The following is a 21,915-nucleotide window of genomic DNA, read 5'->3' as shown; positions in this document are numbered from 1 at the left end:
GAGATGTTTATAATGAACTGGGTCCCAGAAAAGGAAGGGGAAAGCAGTAAAGCGGGAGAGGCTCATAAACCAGCTTTTCAGGGGACAAACATCTAGGACTTCTGGGGGAGGGTTAAGTCTGAGTAGGCTCATGAGATTCTTTTCAAGGGGATATCAGTTCCCTGCAGGATGGCAGGCTACGTTTTGACTTGCTGAGAGGCAGGGCAGGGTTTGAGGCTGCCAGGAAGGTCCCCAGGGGCCCCGAGTGGGGGTGGCACTGGTGAGATACAGGCGCCGGGGAAGAGAGTAACTAACCCAGGCCCTCACCCAACTTGTCTTTTTAAGTAGGGTTAGTGGGCTCAGACTAAAACCTTATTTTTCCTTCAGTTTGGGAGAGATCTCATTGTATACTTCTAATCACACTCCACTGAAAAGAGCCATAAACTTAATACTTTAAGTTTCCACAAATTCTCTAAACATCTTCCCTAATTGCCATGACTTTCTAATTGCCTGCTCCATTAAGCCAATTCCAGCTGGCTGATTAGCTACATATCATCACCAATGAGGAAACGCAGGTGAAAGTGCTTTGGAAAACCTGGAAGTCTCTTTTCAGTGGCTCTTCATCTCGGCTGAATGTTGAAATTACGTGGGAGCTTTAAAAAGCACTGACCTGAGGGCCCTGTCCCTGGCAATTTTGATTTAATTGGGCTTGTGTATGGCCAGGGCATAGATATTTCTGTATTTAAACTTCCTGAACGACTCCCAGTGAGCAGCTGAGGCTGGGGGTCGCTGCTCCACCACGGAGCTTCCCCCACTGCAGCTCCTGCCAAAACTGGTGGCTGTGGGGACACCTCTGGCAACCAAGGCTCTAAGTCCCTCCAACATGTGTGTTTCCAGGCCCCAGACAAAACTAAGCAACAGAAAACTCTCTTTAATACCACAAAGGAAAAAGAGATAGTTCCTCTGAAGCTTCTGACATGATTTCCAATAGAACCACCCACGGGCGTGGTGGTAAGCTAGCTTTGCCGGGTGGGAGGCAGCCCTGACTGGTGGTGTTTGCTGGTTTCTGTGATGTAAATACCTTTACTATTGATGGTTTCTGAAACTGCCAGCAGTTTAGAAAGTTCAACCAGCTCAGAAAATTCCCCACAACGTTAACAGTTGGCCCTCAAGAGCTGGTAGGAGCCCATCAAGGTGTTTCCTTTGGGAGGGAAAGGGTTCCCAATCATAAGGCCAGGGCTTGTTTTTACAGCAGTGACAGCCCATCCAAATGCCAAATGAGCCTACCTTGCTTTCTGCAAAGCGAACCCAACCCTCATCAAGTAGGCTGACCACCTCCTTTCACTCACACCTACTTATTTCTTTCCCATTTATAGTGAAACAAGATAGTGAAGTAGAAAGTAATGAGGGTCAGCTGCTCCTTCTGCGAAACAGAGCTCACTAAAACTTACAAGCAGTGCACGACCGTGCGGCCTTCCCCGCCATTGTATTCCTCCTGCCACTTGTCCACCTGGCGGATGAGCTTCAAGAAGGAGCGCTTGGACACTGGTGTGTCCCTGTACATTGGCCAGCCCAGGAACTGGAACTGCTGCACCATCCGGTATCCGTCCTGGGGCTGGGGAGAGTCAGGCATTAATCAGAGAGTGCAAGAAAACAGGCATTATTTACTGCACTGAATTCCCCAGGGCAGACCCCGCCGGCTGGGTCCTCTCCCTGGGGCAGGGCCTTATTGCTGCAGGGGAGGCTTGCCTGTAAATAACAAAGGGTGCTCCTGCTGGCCTGAGAGTTATGAGTTTTAATATTGAGCTGTTATTAAAAACCAGGTGTTTTAAATGACAAACCAGACAGATAAAAGTGAAGCAGAGGTCTTACAATTTTGTGAAAGCCAAGCAAAAAATAACGCACAACGTGAGCATGGACCACATTGTGCAGTAACTGGTAACATGTCTTTAGTCTAATTACAGGTAAATTAAAGACAACGGATAAATTATAATCAGGAGATGTTTGTGAGCTTAGGGTGTTACAGACTGCACTTTTCCTGTGAGAATAATATGTTTTTATTGGGGTACATCTTGCTAAGATATCAATAGTTAATTTACCTTTAGTCCCAGTTAAATGAAATTGCAGTATTCAAGAAAGTGTTAAAAAAGCAACAGTTTTAACCCTGCTCTGACTAAACCATCTGCAAAGGTGACCACGCTTTTCTGGTTGGCACGCTGTCTTCACCCCGCTGTTCCTTCTCCCTCCCCACTTTCTCCCCTGCCTCCGCCTCCCCTTCTCCCAGACCTCTTGCTGATGGAAGCCCTAGGCTCAGTCCGTGGGTCTCTTTCTCTTTTGTCTCTCATTTGATGACTTCATGGCTTTAAATATTCCCGTAAGTCACCAATTTATATTTCAGATCAGACCTCTGTCCTGAATTTCACCTTCATAGATTCAGATGCTGACTTGATATTTCCACTTAGGCATCTAACAGTCATGCCACACCTAGTATGTTTTAAACAGAACTCTTGCCCCTCCTTCCATGTGTGACTGTCCTGCCACTGTCATTTTTTACCTGGATTGTTGTAACAGCCTCCTGATGGCCTCTCTTACAGTCTATTCTCAACACAGAAGCCAGAGTACTCCTTTTAAAAGGCAAGTTATAACATGTGATTCTTCTACTCAAACGGTGTACTGGCTCCTATTTCCTCTGAGCAAAAGCCCAAATCCTTGCAGTGGCCTTGCAAGGCCCTGCATGATCTCTGCCACCCCACCCCCTTTCCCTCTAGGTGACCTTAGCTTACTGTGCTCCAATCACATCAGCTTCTCCACTGTTGCCAGAACCCCACCCAGGGCCTTTGCACTGGCCACTTCTGATGCCTGGAGATCTGACTCCACAGAACCGTGGACGGCTGTTCCCTCACTTCCATGAGGTCTCTGCTCACACTGCACACACATACGCAAGTAGAGCCTTGCTCTCCCTCCTGTCCATGCCCTAACATGTTCTCCCTCCCCACTTTTTTCCTATATCATTTATCAATTTCTAACATATCTCAATATACCTGTTATTTCTATTATTTATGGTCTGTCATTTCCCATTAGCATGCAAGTTCCATAAGGTCAGGGAGCTTTGTTTTCTTCACCTCTATATTCCATCCTCGCAGAGCAGTGACTGACACCGAGCGGGCACATTAAACATTCAATGAACGAGTAAATAATGAAACGGCAATTTAAGTGCGATTGGCCGTGATTCTTACCCTGGATGCGTTATAGATACGGAATATCCGGCTGATGATGTCTTCTTCCAAATCAGCAGAAACAAATTCTACCTGGATGGGGCCATGTCTGTGAACTCCGTTCTCTGGCCAATACTGTGGACACAACTAAATTCAAAACGGAGAAACATGGCATTATTTATAAGAATAAGTTTACTCTGAACAGTCTGGATAAGGTCACTATTGACATTCAGTAATTCTTACTACTTCTTTGAGTCACTTAGTTTTCTCTCCTTTCTCTTTTTCCTTTCAAGAAAGTAGACCTGAGGACTTTCTTATGGCTGATTCCTCAGCCCCACCTGTTCTTCTTCTAACACTCTTCCCTTCATTTTCTCAGAAGCATCGTTAAGCTGTGAGCAGCCCTGTTTTCCAACGAGGTCACGTGGATGCTGTTCCACACATCTATTGTGAGATTCCTTTTGCTGCTGACAGGAACTACTACCAGGCCCTGGGGAGATGTCAGTAGTTGCCATTACAAGAGCTAAGATACTTAAGGTGGCACACATACCTGCTAACACTCAAACCTCCCCCTCCCCCCGGGCTTGCACAGAATGGTGATCCCTGTGGCGAACAGGGCTATTCTGTGACAAGATGCTGCTGATACATGCTGGGTTGCATTTTCATGCTCTGGTCCAAATGCCCCCAGCTGTGATCTGGAAAACCTGGTGTAATAAGAGTAAATGCTTTACCTGAAGGTGATTTTAATAAAAAACACAATTTCCTAGAGTCCTGCACTCCAAGTATTGGTGATACTAGGTAATTAGAACTTTTGCACAAACATAATGTGAAACACAACTCGATGTACAGAGGGGCAAGGTGACTTATGATACAGATACTTACAGATACTTTCATTTGCGTCACCCCACCGAAATACTGAACTCACAGACAGGTGAGAGAACACCGAGATCTCTTCTTCTCACCAACCTATCCTAAGCCCTAAGACCCAAAGAGGCATTTAAAGTTGGAAATTAGACTTCTTTTGGATTTGATATTCCAGTGACACCTTGGGGAGTATCGCACACCTTTTATCTTTCTGATTTTCCTGAGGGACAAATAGCTGAGCTGAGGAAAACAGAAACCACTTCATTACTTTATAACTCATTTCTGTTGGGCCAAGAGCAGCTGGAAAACATATCACCTTGTTTTAAGCAGAATGATGAGCCACAACAGAGTCCACTATTGAATTTCCTTTTCTTAATGACTTTTATTTTTCAAAGGATCTAAAATCTCATCGGCAAAGGTTCATTCATATGCAAGACTACAAGACAGTTTTCAGTTACCAGTAGGTCAATCTAAAGAGCAGTCTTCTTCTTTGTATTATAAAGAAGTTGGAGACTTGGACTTTATAATCAAGAATGAAAGTAGGATAACTAAGGGTACTTTTTAAAAATAGTAGTTTAGAAACTACACTTATTTATTAAAATTATATTAGTTTCAGGTGTACATCCCAATTGATTAGACATTTTATAACACACCAACTAACCATTATGAAAAATCATATACCCATCTGACACCATACATAGTTATTAGAATATTTTTGACAATATCCCCTAAGCTGTAACTTACATTCCTGTGACTATTCTGTCACTACCAGTTGTACTTCTTAATCCCCTTCATCTTTTTTCACCCAACCTTGCAACCCCCTTTCACCTGATAACCATCAAAATGTTCTCTGTATCTATGAGTCTGTATCTGTTCTGCTTCTTTATTTTGTTTTTTTTAGATTCAATTATTGATACATATTTTTTAAATTGCCATTCTATTGTTCACATCCCTGACCCTGTTTTTCTTCCTTCTCCTTTTCCTCCTCCTCCTTCTTCCTCTTCTCTTTTTCTTTTCTTCAACCTTTTCCTTCCTTTTTTTTCTTAAAGAAGACCCTTTAACATTCCATATGATACTGGTTTGGTAGTGGTAAACTTCCTTAACTTTTTCTTGTCTGGGAAGCTCTGTATCTGTCCTTCGATTCTAAATGATAGCTTTGCTGGGAAAAGTAATCTTGTTTGTAGGTCTTTGCTGTTCATCACTTTGAATATTTTTTGCCAGTCCCTTCTTGCCTGCAAAGTTTCTGTGGAGAAATCAGCTGACAGTCTTATGAGAGCTCCCTTGTAGGTAACCAACTGCCTTTCTCCTGCTGCTTTTAAGAGTCTCTCTTTGTTTTTAACCTTTAGCATTTTAATTACAGTGTGTCTTAGAGGGGGCCTTTTTGCATCTATCTTGTTTGGGACTCTCTGTGCTTCCTGGACTTGTACGTCTATTTCCTTCACCAGGTCAGGGAAGCTTTCTGTCATTCTTTTTAAAAATAGGTTTTCAGTTTCTTGTTCTCTCTCTTCTCTTTCTGGTACCCTCATGATGTGAATGTCAGTGTACTTGAAGTTCCAGAGTCTCCTTACACTCTCCTCATTTAAATTTTTTTTTTTTCGTGCTCTCATTGAATGTTTCTTGCTCCCATATGTTTCCAAATCACTGTTTTGATTCTCGGCTTCATCTGCTCTACTGTTGTTACCCTGTAATTTATTCTTCATTTCAGTTACTGTATCCTTCATTTCTGACTGGTTCTTTTTTTACGGTTTTCATGACCTTTTTAATGCTGTTGCAGTTCTCTCTTAAGTTTATCTATTCTTCCCTTAAGTTCATTGAGCATCCTTAGAACTAGTGTTTTGAACTCTGCATCCAGTCGACTGCTTCTCTCCATTTTGTTTAGTTTTTTTTTCTGGAGTTTTGTTCTGTTCTTTCACTTAAGACATGAAATTTTTTAATCCTCATCAGAGGACATGCTTATTGATTTTATAGACAGGGGAAGGGAGGGAGAGACAGAGGGAGAAACACTGATAAAAGGGAGAAACATTGATTGGTTGCCTCTCAGAAATGCCTTGACCAGGTACTGAACCCACAACCCAGGCATGTGCCCTGACTGAACTGGGGATTGAACCTGTGATATTTTGGTTCACAGGACTACACTCTAACCCACTGAGGTGGGGAACATGCTTCTTTGTCTCCTCATTTTAGCTGCCTGCCTCTGTCTGTTTCTATGTACCAGGCAGAGCTGCTATGTCTCCTGGGTTTGGAAGAGTGGCCTTAAGTAGTAGTATCCCATAGGGTCCAGTGGCACAGCCTCCCCATTCACCCAAGCTGGACACTCCAGGTGTGCCCTTATCTTCCCTGTAGGCTATGTATCCCTTCCTATTGTAGTTGAGCATTAATTGCTGGCATGTCGATGGGAGGAATTTATCCCCAGGGCCATCGGTTGCAAGGACAGCTATGACCACTGTGAAGAATCAGCTGTGTAGGGCCCGCCCATGGAGCATGACATACTTCAGTGGGGCTTGGTACCTGCTGAGTCTTCCCCTTGAGTGTGTCTCTTGTGGAGGTTACTGGGTGGTGCTTTATGATAGTCTGATGCTGTCCACCCAGTTTTGCTGGCTCTAGGGCTCCTAGGAGGTGCTGGCCAAGGTCAGCAACTGCCTGTGTTCTGCCCAGGGCCACCCAGCATGAGTTACAAAGTGATCTGCAGATGGCTGCTACTTGTGCTGGGCTTGGCAGTGCCCAGGAGAGGCCAAACTGAGAACCAAGGCTGGCTGTAGTCAGTGCCAGGCCTGGGAGTATTCAGCGAGAAGTATGGGGCATGCTGAGGCCATGTGGCATTTGTTTGAGAGATTTTAGGAAAGTCTGAAGCACAAGACAAGACAGGCTGTTTGTATTAAAAAGCCACTGGAATCAGCTTTGGTAGACCCACAAGTTGGTGGGGCAAGGCATCATAGAATCACTAGGGTGGGTCAAACAGTGTGAGCCAGGTTGATGGAGTCTCATATACATTGCCTGCCTGCTGAAGCTGTTGCAGGAGGGCTCAGAAAAAGAACAGTGGCATCAGCCATCACTTCTGTGTGTGAGAAAGCTGCTTCTCCAGCACTTGCCCTGATGCCAGACACTTCAGTTCTTCCCTGCATGTCTTTGGTGCCTTTCAAGCTGCTGCCCCAGGACGTGCTGAAGCTTAGAGCAACTGAGTCTGACTAGATCCATGCACGGGCCCTTTAAGAGACACTGCCTGGGCCCTGGCCTGATGGCTCAGTTGGTTAGGGTGGTCCTGTACACCAAAAGGTTGTGGATTTGATCCACTGTTGAGGTGTGTATGGGAGGCAACTGATAGATGTGTCTCACTCACATCTATGTTTCTCTCTCCCTCTCTCACCAAAATCAATAAAAATATATTCTCGAGTGAGGATTGAAAAAAAAAGAGGAACTTGCTAGGACTCCAGTAGCCCTTGGTCTCACTCAGCCACAATTCCTGCTGCTTATTATAGCCAGAAGTCACGGGGACTTCTCTTCCCAGCACTGGAACCCTGGGCTGGGTGGCTTTGTGTGGGGCTGGGGCCCCTTGCTCCTCAGAAGGGACCTCTGCAGTTGAGACATCCCTCCCAATTTTTACCTATCACAGGTGGACTTGGGGCCAGCCGGTTCTGGTGTCTCTGCCCCCTCCTACCAGTCTCCATGTGGCTTCTTTATATCCTCAGTTGTAGGACTTCTGTTAAGGTGGTTGTGAATGGTGGTTGTTCTGCAGTTTAGTTGTACTTTTGATGTGGTTGTGGGAGGATTCAAGTACTGTGTTTACCTATGCCACTATCTTGAGCAAACCTTTATTTATTCTTAAATAATATTTTCATTAAATTTTTCCTTCCTCACCAGTGCTTGCTGGTGACAAGTTATAAAACCAGCTTATCAAAACTATAGCATGCTAATGTTTATTTTCTTTTTGATATCCAAATGTACCAACTGTTAAAATTAATAGGCATTGGGATGGGAAGCTGAGATGGTAATAAAAGCCCTAACAGGCACATTTGAACTTTTCTGCCCATTTTACTCCTGACTGAGCTAGCTTTGCTTTTTGCTTGCTCTCTCAGTTCAAGCCCTGATCAAAAGCTTGTCACTTACACCAAAGAAATATGAATGGGCCTGGCTGGCATTGGCTCTTGGCACAGTGCATTCTGCACTCTGCCCAAGTAAACCATGTAGAAAATGGCTTAAATGGTGCATAACACATCCATGAACTGGACCTATAAATACTTAAAATAGTTGAGTGCTATTCTTGTACAACTGCAAAGCCTTTAAGTTCAAATGCTCAATTTAATGTTCTCTAAAAGACGGACTCCCAGGAGCCTCTTTTCTCTCACTCTGAAAGTCACTCTCACTGCTGAATGGAATTGCAGTTTCTTTGTCTCTCCTACCACTGGCCAGGCAGGGCTTGGTGTGAGTCCAGACAGTTTGGGTTTAGAATGCAGCTTTAGAATTCAAACACTGGTGTTCAGAAAGAACACACAAAAATCATGAACCTCTGGCTCACTAATACAAACAAAAGAGTATTATCAGTAAATTTCAGGATTCACATTAGGGGAAAAAGAATGATTCTGAGGAGGCAACAAGTCCTTTATTCTGTAACTGTCTTTGACTAAAAAATCTTGAATCAGTGAAATTTAACCCAGGACACTGCGAGTCAGAAAACCAGGATCCTTGGTTCCACTTCAAGTTGAGTCTTTGAAGCTCTCCGAGGTGTGGTGTCTGCTTGTCCAGAAACAGCTGCAATCTGTCCTCCAGAGAGGGTTGGTGGGAAAGATGCTAAAATGTTTACGTTTCTTAAGCAAAGAGAACTAGATAAAGACAAGGATTATCATTAATATTTCATTAACTTTCAGGCTAGAGCCTTAACAACATAATGTAGATGTCAAACATAATTAAAAACATTACAGAGTTGAAGTGAATGTTCATGCCATTTATGGTAGAGTGATAGCAATAAAGTAGATTTTAGGAAGAAAAAATCTTATCCAGTTTGAAAGCTAAAATACATCAGAGCTTTTGTTTTTTTTAATAATCTAAAAACTTATTTTAATGAAAATTTAAAATGATGTTTATTCAAAGTTTATAACTTTGGAAAAGTATTTTTAAAAAGTGATAGCACTTAACACTAAAAAATTAAACTCATATTTTTCTGTTAAAAATTAAAACTATAAGTGACTGAAGTAAAGTAAAACCATTCATATTTTTTCAGAACTTATTTTTTTAAAATAATTTATGTTTCTAGTAGGTAGGAAGTGAATTCAGCTCCTGAACCAGTTCATCTCAGCAAGTGCTGGGTTCACACACAGCACAGCCATCCAGACGGGGAAGCCTCGGACTGTGCAGCTCAAGAGCAGGAGGCAGAGCTCCTGAAGGGCCACTGTGCTAATGCTCGCCTGGCAGGTCTTTTTAAGGAAATGGTTTTTAACCCCATTACTAATATTGGGTCATTGCTGTCCATTCTGTGTCTTTTGATGTTTAAGAAGAGGAGCTGTGAGAAAACCCCATTTATCATTCTGAGCTTTTATTATCTTCAACTCCCAATTTTATTTTTAGTATCTTTATTTACTGATAATACTACTTGCTGTCCCTTAAAATCACCTGTAGGGCTCCACTGTCACTTCAGCAGGACACTCTCCCTGATGGGACCAAGGGCTGGCTTAGATGGTCATGTCCTTCCTGTGTCTCTGGTTTGCTGGTCAGTGACTTTGGCTTTGCGATGATGTCCATGTTTCTGTTCAGCTCTGATGCAGTCTGTTACCTGTGTCTCCCTCCAGTCAGTATTTCCATCCTTCTTACCCTGTCTTGTCCTCTTACTTCCACCATTTATAATTTCAGCTTGTCATTATGGTTTCAGAAGATTTTCTGCCCCAATCCCTAGTTCCATCTGATTTTTAACATTCGTGTTTCAGCATCACTCGTTCTTAGTCCTCACCTGGCTTTTGTGACCTGGTACAGAAGGCCACACTTCTCAATGTGTGAGCAAACAGATTTAACCCGGGCAGGAGCTCTGGCTGTAACAACTCATGAGTCTCACCTGGGCTGGATCTACGTCGTTTAGCATAACTACAGATGTGCAGTGGTAATCCAGGACCAGTCTCCAGAAGTCTTTCACTGTGTTTGGCAAAGGATGCTGGGTGACTATAAAAGCTGAAGGCTGTTTATAGCTCTGCAAATACACAAGAAAGATCCAAATATACCAGGAAATGTGAAGGAAGGAAACTAAGGTTATTCTGTGTACATACAAATTTGTGACATTAAACACTGAACACATTTAACAACTGCTGAATGCTATCACCATTGTCAATGCCAAAACAGACTAAATATAAACTTCTCTGCAGGATGGTAATGATTTTCACTCTGACACTAAGAAAACAATAGCATCTTAAAAAATTTTTGCTGTATCTGGTAGGAAAGCAACATTGGCCTTATACATAATTATTTTAATAAATAAATTTTAACTTTAATTTAAAAATGTGTGCAACTGAAACAATTCTGTTTTTCGTAACAGTCTTCCCAATTCATTTATATGTGTGATGGTGTTACTTATGTTTGCATTATAAGGATACACATGCTTTTTATAGCTCTGGAGGGCTTCAAACAAGTTCAAGTGCCCTGTTACTGATACTGCATCAACAGAATAAAATTTCCATATTAGCACTAAAAATATCCATTCACTTTCCCCATCAATTGAATAGCAAATGTTCATTCAATTAGGAGTAAATTGACTGACAGGAAGTAATGAGTTGTGTACTCTCTGTACTGACAGGCAATTTTCCCCCGTGGTGATTACTGCCTAAATTAAGAGGAAAGGGGATTCAAGTAATGCTGCCAACCATATTACCCCACTTCACTGCCTTAGTGACCTAATGGCTGTCTCTTGCTCTCTGGCCAGCAGGTTAAAAATTTAAATGTTCAGAGAGTAAATGGAACATGTTTCATTTTTCAATACTTTGGGACTGGTGGTTTCCAAGAGACCAAGAATGTTGGTGCTGGCACAAAAACACATGTGGAATAAGAAACACATTTTGTTGAAAAAATAGTTTCTGTCTTAAAAAAAACCACAACCCCAAACTAAGGGCAGATGAGTCGACGAAGACCCAGGCCACATTTGGTCATCTCCCCAGCTGTTCCCCCTTGAGAAGGATCTCCCCGTTTTCTTCCGAGGGAAGGTCAGTGGGCTTACGTCCATGAGGGCAGCATTGATGTAGTTGCTGCTCTCCCCGTCGATGGTGATGAGAAAAGGCAGGCAGCGGTCTGGGGGCAGGACGTCCATGCAGCGGTTTTTCTCATGGTTGCGGGGCAGGAGGGCAATGCTACAGTCTTCCACACGCAGCGTTGGCGTTACCATGTTCAGGGTCTACGTGAGGGAGCAAAGGCACACGGGGAAGGGAATGCTGGGTAGTGTGTTGTCTTAATTCAGGCTTCACATCCAAGTTTCTCACAGCCTGAGTAGAAAATGGTCCCCTCGCCCAACTTCCCCGTAGCCCCACTCACACAGAGACATATTAATTTCCCTCTTCTCTTTTTGGATTTTGTCTACAGACAGTGCCCACTAGGGCTAGACCCCCCAGGCACTCGGGAGAAGGAGGCTGGGTAGGGTTTGGTCAAGGGCCGGGTACATTTAGACAGAATGTGAGTATAGGAACTCTTTCCAAGCAAGTGCTCTGAGTGTATCTTGCTTGTTTTGGCTGCACCCGCCTGGCATTGTGGGACTGCCTGGTGTCTGCTTTTAAAGTGGGGAAATGGTGTTGCCAGAGCAGTGGTTCCCAACTGGGCAACTGACCCCGTGGGGTACTGGCAACACCCACACACGTTTTTGGTGGTAGCAACTGACGTGGTGGGGGTCTTCTGGTGCCCAGTTGGTAGAGGCCAGGGATGCTGTGAGACCTCCTAAGGGACAGTTCCCACAGCAAAGAATTACCGAGCCCCAAATATCAGTATTGCTGAGGTTGAGAAACCCTGCATTGCCTCAATGGTTTAAGGTCTGACTTAGATACATTTCTTGAGGAGCAAAGTCACAGGCACTCACCTCTCCTGCTAGCATAACTTACCCGAAATTCCTCTTTAATCTGGCTTGAATTTGTCTGTGGATCCAGTTTGTTCATGTCATAATACAGAGACCTAACTTGGGAGGCAGGGATGGAGGTGTCTCCACAAAGACAGGCTTCTAGGATGGCGTCATGGATAAACACGTATTGTTCCTGGGGATGCAGATGGGACAAGGTGGTCATGGGGAAGCCAAGGCAACGGAGAGATCCAGAGGAGGGGAGACAGCCCCTCCTGGTTAAGGAGATGGAGCAGCGTTCCGACGGAGAGAAGTCAAGTGTGAGGGCCTGGCTGCTCGGAGGAGGTGCTCCGCACAAGGCACAGCCAGCTGCTGAACGGGCACGTGTGACAACTTAGTGGAGGAAGAGACAGAAGGGCACCACGCATGAGCGTTGTATGGACTGGTTAAAACTGATCAGACACTGACAGACACTAGAGCAAGCACAGTAATGCTAGAGTAACTGTGGCCAAAATGCTTTTGTAATTCTGGTCCCATGAGTTTGAAACTCAATATTTCAGATGAGGAAATGAGCAGAATCTCATCTATCTATAATAATAAGAAAATTGACCAACCAAATTAATAATGCAAAGGTCCAGGCAAACTTGACATCATTGAACAAACAGTTCTGAGCACTTAGAACTACTTATTTTGAAACATTAATTAATGTGATAATTATGAAAGTCCTTACATGTCCAGAGAAGAGCTCTCATTTGTATACACAGTAAGCCCACAGTTTGAAAGTGGGTCCTCTGATTTGGAAATGGCACTGACTTTCCCTAAAATTAATTACTGAAGTTTTACCGTAGGTATTATTAACTTTTAATTATGTGAGATATGAAAGAGCCTCATTACTTTTTACCTTAATTTCTATAAATAATCAGGACTCTTCTCAAAACAGCCCACTGCTATGAAATATAACCTCAAAGAAGAGGAGCAAGTGAGAAAGTGAATGAGGCAATGCTTGATAAACTGCAAAGTATATTAAAATACATCAATATCATTATTATACTTAAAATAAAGAATCCCTATTCTAAAGCACCCCCCCCATGAACACAGCATTTATAGTTTCTACTGTTTTTCTTTATGTTGGCTTAAAAAAATTAGGTTTCTCAGTGGCTTATGTGAACTGTATGAATAATAAAAATGCAATGGCTTATTTCTGCTCTTCTTTTACTTCATGAATCATACTTAAAACAATTAAACATTTGTAAAAATATGAATCTCCTAGGAGCAGGATGTAATACTTTTCCTCAAAAACTTAAATTCCTGATACACCTTGAATTCTAGTTGATGGAAGTATTATACTAGCTGGCACAGAGCACTTCTACAAAATGGGCGAGTTCCCATGACACCGGCCACTGAGCAGAACTTCCAGGGACCAGGAGAAAAACAAACTGTATGGAGATTACCCTTCGGCCACTTGGCAAATGCCTGGCTATTCTCAGGAGTCGTCTTGCTCTGGTTACCCACTAGTTTAAAGACGTAATAAAAAGAAAGGGCATTGGACACTCGAAGCCTAAATACAGAGACTCCACTGGGCTCCTTGACACAGTAACATAGCAAATTTAGGCTCATGGCTGCAGATTCTATCACCTGGGAGACTCATGGCCTTTGTGTTTGTTTAGGAAAAAAAAACAAAAAATAAAAACAAAAAGAAGCGAGGAAGGAAAGAGAGGCTGCCAGGAGTATTACTTCTTCTAGGCAGTTTTGGAGAGGGAACCGCTGGTGTTCCTTTCCCCCTTGGCTCTGGGTCGGGGCGATGCAGAAGCCTCGGGCACCAGTCCAAGAACTGACGGGGGCTGACGGGGAGCACAGTACCTCTGTCTGCACCATGTTCACTCTCCGAGATCGCAGCTCCCTGACACAGTTGTAGATGTCCACCACCCCTTCCCGTTCCGCCATGTCCAACATGATGTCAATAACGATGAAGCAGCCAGTCCTCCCGGCACCAGCACTAAATGGAGAGAGATGTCTGTTAGAGGAGGGAAAAGGACCCTACTGCCACTGCTTTAAAAAAAAAATCTTATGATGGTGAAACCACACCACATAAAATGAACCATTTCAAGTGTACAATTCAGTGGCATTTCACACATTCACAGTGTTGTGCAACTATCACCTCTATTGGATTCCAAAGCATTTTCACCACCCACAGGAGACCTACACCCACTGCCCATTGTGCTTCCTTCCAGAGGCCCCAGGTGAGCTACCCACCTGCAGTGCACCACCAGTGGGCCTGCGTTGGGCGGGCTCTTGGATTTGACCTGCCGGACGAATCCCAGCAGTCCTGTGGCATGGTAAGGGACCCCATGATCCGGCCAGCCAGTGAAGTGGAACTGTCTGATCTCTCGGATTTCATGAACGCCCCTCTGCCATTATCAGTCAGCGCAGTGCAGGAAGAGAACAAAGGAAAATACATAATGAGCAACCGGGAGAGCATCAAGTCCCCTCAGCAGTCAGTAAGCCTACGAGTTGCTGGGAACAAGGTCATTCTTAGATTTCACACACACTTTGAAAGCTTTATAGCAGGCAGGAAGATATTTATGGGGTGAAAGGGGAGGTGATGTTTGGGGAAATGCTAATTGACAAGCATAATTCCAGCCAATGCATGGATCTCTTTGATTCTTTGAAATTCCTTTATAAAAAGTACATTCGGTTAACAGTTTATGTATCACTTTGATCCTACTGAGTGAGGTGTGAGCTCACAGAGAAGGAGGCACAGACCAGGGACCTGAGGACTTAAATGGTATCTATATGCTCAACAGATCAGCCAATAAAACTCAAGACCCTTGTCCCCTCCCTTCCACAGCCTGCTGCCTTCATCCTGGGCCCCGTGAGCGGCGCACACTGGGCACACAGAGATGCCACTAGAAGAATGGATGAGGGCTACTTTCCAACTGCATATGTCAGAGAACTAATTTTCATTTGCAACTCATTTTGTCAGAGTTCTCTTTTCATTTATTTTTATTTTATTTTTTACCAGTTCTTTTTAATTGTATTTTTTCTATAAACATTTATGCTCCTCCATGTCCCCCACTCTTTCTTCCCCACAACCACCACACTGTTGTCCGTGTCCATGAGTTGTTTCTGTTTTTTTTGCTCTACCCCTCCACCCCCCACATCCACTCCCCAGAGCTGGCAGCCTGCTCTGTATCTGTGAATCTGTCTTTGCTTGTTAGTTCAGTTTGTTCATTAGATTCTGCATGTGAGTAAAATCATATGGTATTTGTCTTTCTCAGACTTGCTTATTTCACTGAGCATAATGCTCTCCAGGTCCATCCATGTTGTCACACAGGGTAAAATTTTCTTCTTTTTTAGTGCTGAGTAGTAGTCCATTGTATAAATGTACCACAGCTGTTTTACCTATGCATCTACTGACGGACACTTGGGCTGCTTCCAGATCTTGGCTATCGTAAATAATGCTGCAATGAACATAGGGGTGCATATAGTCTTTCAAATAAGTGTTTCAGATTTCTTCAGATAAATTCTAAGAAGTGGAATTATTAAAATGTCCATACTACCCAAAGCAATCTATAGATTCAGTACAATTTCTATCAAATTGGTGAAATACACCAATGGTGTATTTCATACATTGAAATTTATATGGAACCACAAAATTTGTATGGAACCACAAAAGACCCTGAATAGCCACAACAATTTTGAGAAAGAAGAACAAAATTGGAAGGATCACAATACCTGATACCAAACTGTACTACAAGGCCAAAGTAATCAAAATAGCATGGTACTGGCATAAAAACAGACATACAGATCAATGGAACAGAATAGAGAGCCCAGAAATAAACCCAAGTCTCTATGGTCAATTAATATTTGATGGAGGAGGCAAAAACATACAGTGAGCTGAAGATAGTTTATTCAATAAATGGTGTTGGGAAAGTTGGACAGATACGTGAAGAAAAATAAAACTAGACCACCTTCTTATCACATACAAGAATAAATTTAAGATGGATTAAAGACTGAAGTGTTAGACTCAAAATCATAAAAATTCTAGAAGAAAACATAAGCAGTAAAATCTTGGACACTGCTTGTCCAAGCAATATTTTTTCTGATATTTCTTCTCAGGCAAGGGAAATAAAAAGAAAAGGAAACAGGCAGGACTATGTCAAACTGAAAAGGTTTTGTATAGCAAAGGAAACTACCAACAAAATGAAGAAAGAACCCACTGAATGAAAGAACGTATTGGCCAATGATACATCTGGTAAGGCAGTGGTCCCCAACCTTTTTGGCACAAGGGGCCGGTTACATGGAAGACAGTTTTTCCTTGAATTGGGGTTGGGGGGCAGAGGGGTGCTGGAGACAGGAGCGTGGAGCTCCGGCGGTGACGTGAGTGAAGCTTCCTTTGCTTGCCCAGTGCCCACTTCCTGCTGTGCAGCCTTGTTCCTAACAGACCACGGAACAGTGCCAGTCCTCGGCCTGGAGTCGGGGACCCCTGTGATAAGGTGTTAATACCCAAAATGTATAAAGAACTTATAACTCAATACCAAAAATACAATTAAAATGGGCAAAGAACCTAAATAGACACTTCTCCAAAGAGGACATGGGATGGCCAGAGACGTATGAAAAGATGCACAATGTCACTGATCATCAGAGAGATGCAAATGAAAACCATAGTATGATACCATCTCACACCTGTTGGAATAGCTACCATCAATAAGTCAACAAACAGGGGGAACCCTTCGGCACTGTTGGTGGGAACACAGATTGATGCAGCCACTGTGGAAAGCAGTATGGAGTCACCTCAAAAAATTAAAAATAGATTTCTTTTTTAAAATCAGGTAAACATTTAATCTATTCACCGACCATCTGAGTGGGTGTGATGCTTCCTTCAAGCAAGATGTCGGGCACTAGGGCCTCAGAGACAGTCAGACAGGGCCTCCTGCCCTCACCAGGTTGTTGCAGCTGGCTTGTGGGAAGCAAACATGTGGGCAAATGTACCACATTTTTTGGACTACAAGACCCACCACCTCCCCCAGTTTTGGGAGGAATAATGGTCGTTAATGCTGCTGTTGAGTTCTGTTTACATTTACATTGGTGAACTATTATGTTGTTAAATATTTGACCACATTTTTTGCTTCAGAATTTTTTTTCCTATTTTTCTCCTGTAAAACCTAGGTGTGTCTTATGGTCTGAAAAACACGGTAGATACCATGGAAATCATATTTGGCTGGAATTCTATGTTGGACCAGTAAGTTGAAGTGGGAGAGTTGTCTGCCACTGAAGTGAAGGGAAGGCAGAAGGAAAAAACACTTAGGTTTTGTTTTTTAAAAATTTATGCTTTTTTAGAGTAATGAAGTTGATTTATGTCCATTATTTTTTTCTAGCTATGAGCCTATCTAATAAGACTGAGTCTTAAAGTCAAAGTCTGTTTTGAAAACAAAAATTACTTCTAGAATCAAGGCTAGATGTAAATTTGAGACCAAATTAAATTTTCTTTCTTCTCTCATTTGATGACTGTTCACTGAACATGATTTCTGTGTTAGGGCCTGAGTTTGGTTTTAGTTATTTTAACATTAAGTATCCACTAACCTTATCACCTTCACTATCAGTCAGTGTTTAAACATACTTAGTGAGCAAAGAAGAAATTCAGAATTTAATGTGCTTTGAAAGAATAGAAGAGGCCAACAGTTATAGATTTTAAGATAAGGCTTGATTGCTATGTGTATTAATACATCTTAGTTTAATAAACCACAAGTGTGGAAGCTTTATTACTCTTTGCAAATCACGCACTTCTTTCTTTTTAAATCCTCACCAGAGGACACGCCCATTAGTTTCAGAGAGAGGGGAAGGGAGGGAGAAAGAGAGGAAGAGAAACATTATGGGAGAGGGGAACATCGATCAGTTGCCTTTTATATTCTGTGTGAGGGATGATGCCCAGACAACTAAGCCACACCTGCCAGGGCAAAACCCATGTTATTCTTTAATAGAGTTTAAGCATTAAGGAATTAAGCCATCAGGTAGTCACAAATGAAAATCAAACTGTTATCTGCTAAATATGTTCTGCGACCCCTGGGTAACATTACAAGGTGGTTAGGAACCCATATTTCTTTAAGTATATTTTATTGATTATGCTATTACAGTTGTCCCATTTTTCTCCCCTTTCTCCCCTTCTACCCTGCATCCCTTCTCCCTCCAGCATCCCCCACCTTAGTTCATATCCATGGTTCATACTTTTAAGTTCTTTGGCTTCTCCATTTCCTATACTGTGCTTAGCCTCCCCCTGTCTATTTTGTACCTACCAATAATGCTTCTTATTTCCTGTGCCTTTTTCCCCATTGTCCCCTCTCCTGCTCCCTGCTGATAACCCTCCATGTGATCTCCACTTCTGTGATTCTGTTCCTGTTCTAGTTGTTTGCTTAGTTTGTTTTTGTTTTAGGTTCAGTAACAATGGCCACAATTGTTAATCCCAAAGTCTCCATCAGAAGACAAAGGGTTGAACTGGGTCACCCTCCTAATCCCTAGAAAGCTCCCCTGGTTTTATGTCTGATCACTGGGCCAGTGGTGGTCCCACAGGACGGGGAAGCCTATAAATGCATCTTTATTCCAAAGACCACCAGTGGGCATTTCCCTGCCCTCACATATACTGTTTGTTTTTATTTTTTGAGAACTTCCTGTTCTAGCTTTGCTAGATTTCAGCTCCAGCATCCTCAAGTCCCAAACTCCATCCATTATGAGATGGGTCCCCAATCAATCTCTTTAAGACTCATTTTCTGAGCAAGTTAAGTCAGTTTCTGGGATACGGAAAACCTTTTCCCTAAATAACCTTCACCCTCTTACATGTTCAAGATTAGCAAGGAAATTGCTTCTGTGATTTGTGATCATAGCACAAATACTTCCCAATTTGGTATCATTATTTTTTATTTTTCATTATAATAAGTATTAATGCAATATAAAAAGTTATATTCACTTCATCTTCCCATGTAATTTAATTGGAAAGAAGAATTGAAGGCATGCAATAGTGCCTAGATTGAATATTCATTCAATCTGCAGAAAGAATGAATCGTTAAGTGCACGCATTGTCTCTGAGACAGCAGGTTCCTATTCCCACTGCCTTCTCTGAGCCCCAGACACCTCCTAGGCAGAATTCAATAGCCATTGGCAAACTTCCTCTCTGCCAGGACAGAAGGGACAACAGATTCACCAGGTGGCCTAGATGCATGGAGACTTTTGAGGTATCTCCCCCTGACACAATGGACACTATACCTTATTCAATATCTGGTGAACTTTGCGTCATCAGCAACGTGGGAAAGGAAGGATGAGAATTTAACGCGAAACAGGACTTTGTCAGTTTCAAATTGCAACATATCTGCTTGTTTAGCAGAGTGGAGCCCAAATACATTTTTCACCTTAGGTCCCTTGATGCAACATACTGTCAAAACAGTCCATTGCAGAACTCTTAAAGTTTATGTTCCACTATTTCCGCCCCCTTCTAATGAGAAAGTTTTGAATTTATAAGACGGGCTCCATGGAAGTGCTAATGATTTGTTTTCCTTAAAGATTCCAATTGCCCAGTTAGAAAATCACAAACTTGTCATTCTGATTTTCTCAAACGCCAGAATAAGCTCCTTGTCCTTCCCGTCACCACCTCTTCATTGTTAGTCTGATGACTAAAATAACTGGGTGTTTCTAAAACATCTCTGTGCAACTGGCAATGTAGGAGAGTACAAAAAGAAGTTTAAAAAACCCCAAGGAAACAAACAGACCCTTCTGTGTGCATCAGAGATGCATTTTCATCCCATTAGAAAACAGCTGCCTACTGTTCAAAGAACTCCATGTTTAAGTGATGGCTTCAGATGATTTTTGTAAAAAGAAAAAATATCGAGGGTCTGTTATAGCTCTCTGTTTTAATGCAGTTATTCATAAGTGCTCTTGCCAACAGCCATACAGAAATCCTCCATCTTTCCCCCTGCCCCAATCCTGCCTAAAAAGGAAAAAACCCGACATCAAAGTGTGAGGTTCAGGACTTGAAGAATTGAGGCAAGTAGAACTCCACATTCTTTGAAGTTCCCATGCCTCCTGCCTGCTTATTAAAAGTGACAGGCTAAGAAAAAAATAGTATGAGAAAGAGATTAAAATAAAGTCTTCTCAGCCTTGTGATTCTGTGACAAATAGGGATATGAAGCCCAAGACAGGTAGTTCAAAACATAAGGGTAAATTAGCCAATAAGTAGATACAATTTCCTTGATTACTTAAACTGGCCTTGCTTATCCAAAAAGTGCACTTCGATGCTGTGCGAATATAGGGTACAGAAGGTGGCAAAGAACCAACTGCCCAGCTGTCCCCCAAAACCCAAGTTCTCAAGGGAACCTGCTACTATTAAATGAGCACAAGCTTTCATTGAACAAATTTGCAACAAAATTGCTATGTCAAGTGTAACAGTGCTGGCCCAGGTGTGGAGAATCAGCTCTTGATAGAAAAGTCTGTGGACCTCAGACACAAAATAATGTGTCCCCCAAAGTAATGTGGCAGGATGAGGACCGGAAGGCAGAGTTTCTCAGCCACATCACCTCCACTTTCCCCACAGCCTACCTGTGACACTTCTCTGGATGGACTGCAGTTTGCTTCACTTCCGGCCCCTCCCTATGTCAGCAGAAAGAGGGGGAATAAGGAAATTCCCTGTTATGCCCTACAGTGCTTCCCAGAGAAGCCCCATCCATGCACGTGGGATGAGGCAGAGGAGAGCCAAAGCACAGCATTCACGACCCAACACCAGCAAGTACATAAGGCTGAAACCAGCATGGGAGTGAGTATGAATGAAGGTGCTGGTTCATGCAAGAGTATCTTACGTTTCCAAATTAAGTCACTGCTACCTGGAAAATCCACCCGTTCATATGAAGCCAGAGGCCTGAAAAGCCTTAGAAGTAGAGGGATTCCAGGAGGAGTTAGGGCCTCAGTCTCAATACTGATACTAACTCACTCCTGGGAAACCCATATGCACATACAACATGAAGACATTTATCAAACTGTGGAGGAAGAGAGAGAGACGGCTGAACAATACCAACCAGGTTAAAAAGAAAAAGGAAATAGATAGGCATTATCTTTTGGTTTAGTTGCAAAATATAGACCCTTATGAAATGGGAATGATTTGCTTCAAAGATGAAACTGCGCTGTTATAGCATCAGAGAGCGGGATGCAATCTTGAGAAATTACTGATAGAGCCTACCTGCATTCAGGTGTGACCATGTACAACTTATCCTCATGAGTTAATGAGGCTAGTACCACTGTCTGACCATGGCTTTTCAAAGTATGTAGTGTGAAAACTTACCTTTTCAACAGCAAATGTTCTTATCACATATTCTGCCAGTAGTTCTGTTTCTATTAGGGTAACTTTAATGTCTTTATATATCTCTGTGTCGTCTGGCCAGTACTTGCAGCATTTGACCTTTAGAAAACACAAAGGAAATAAAAGGTTTAGGGTGTTTTTTTAGTTCCCCAGATGATGGGTCACAGTATGATTCATATGACAAAATTTGCACACAAAAACAGAATTTAAGCTGTATACTACAGAGCAAGTTTATTTTTTTAGATCATGTATGCTTTTCTTTTCTCCCCAGAAAAAAAACAAAATTTGAGTTATAGGAGGAGTAAAGCCTAGGAAAATGGTCTAAAGTTAACAAGTTGTATTTATACTGCAAATATCCCAGTTACAGTAACCATTCATTTCCTGTTTATCTCTACTCAGGGAATGGCCTGGAAAAATAAACTATGAAAGGTAGCTTGCAATATTGTAGCTTCTTAGAATTTTAAGTTTCTCCTCGTTTCAGGAATCGATTGAACATTTTTGAGGAGTGAGCA

The 21,915-nt window shown here is 42.5% G+C and overlaps 1 protein-coding gene across 9 annotated transcripts in view; it reads right to left on the bottom strand.

Annotated features, from left to right (window-relative positions):
• The window catches only part of PTPRM (protein tyrosine phosphatase receptor type M), an 827,815-nt gene that overhangs the window by 13,176 nt on the left and 792,724 nt on the right, over positions 1 to 21,915 (bottom strand). For 6 of the 9 annotated variants that reach the window (XM_037050335.1, XM_037050340.1, XM_037050336.1 and 3 more), the window contains 8 exons: positions 21,386 to 21,502; positions 14,320 to 14,474; positions 13,927 to 14,062; positions 12,113 to 12,262; positions 11,245 to 11,418; positions 10,096 to 10,227; positions 3,216 to 3,341; positions 1,431 to 1,594 (listed from right to left, as the gene is read on the bottom strand). In XM_037050335.1, coding sequence (XP_036906230.1) covers positions 1,431 to 1,594; positions 3,216 to 3,341; positions 10,096 to 10,227; positions 11,245 to 11,418; positions 12,113 to 12,262; positions 13,927 to 14,062; positions 14,320 to 14,474; positions 21,386 to 21,502 — 1,154 coding nt within the window. Of the gene's footprint in view, positions 1 to 1,430; positions 1,595 to 3,215; positions 3,342 to 10,095; positions 10,228 to 11,244; positions 11,419 to 12,112; positions 12,263 to 13,926; positions 14,063 to 14,319; positions 14,475 to 20,649; positions 20,701 to 21,385; positions 21,503 to 21,915 lie in introns of all 9 variants that reach the window. The other 3 variants (XM_037050333.1, XM_037050337.1, XM_037050334.1) reach the window with 1 other exon arrangement.

Source organism: Sturnira hondurensis, unplaced genomic scaffold (assembly GCF_014824575.4).
Source record: "Sturnira hondurensis isolate 20B ecotype Veracruz unplaced genomic scaffold, ASM1482457v3 Scaffold0006713, whole genome shotgun sequence".
Classification (NCBI taxonomy): domain Eukaryota; kingdom Metazoa; phylum Chordata; class Mammalia; order Chiroptera; family Phyllostomidae; genus Sturnira; species Sturnira hondurensis.
This window is presented reverse-complemented; position numbering and strand designations above follow the sequence as displayed.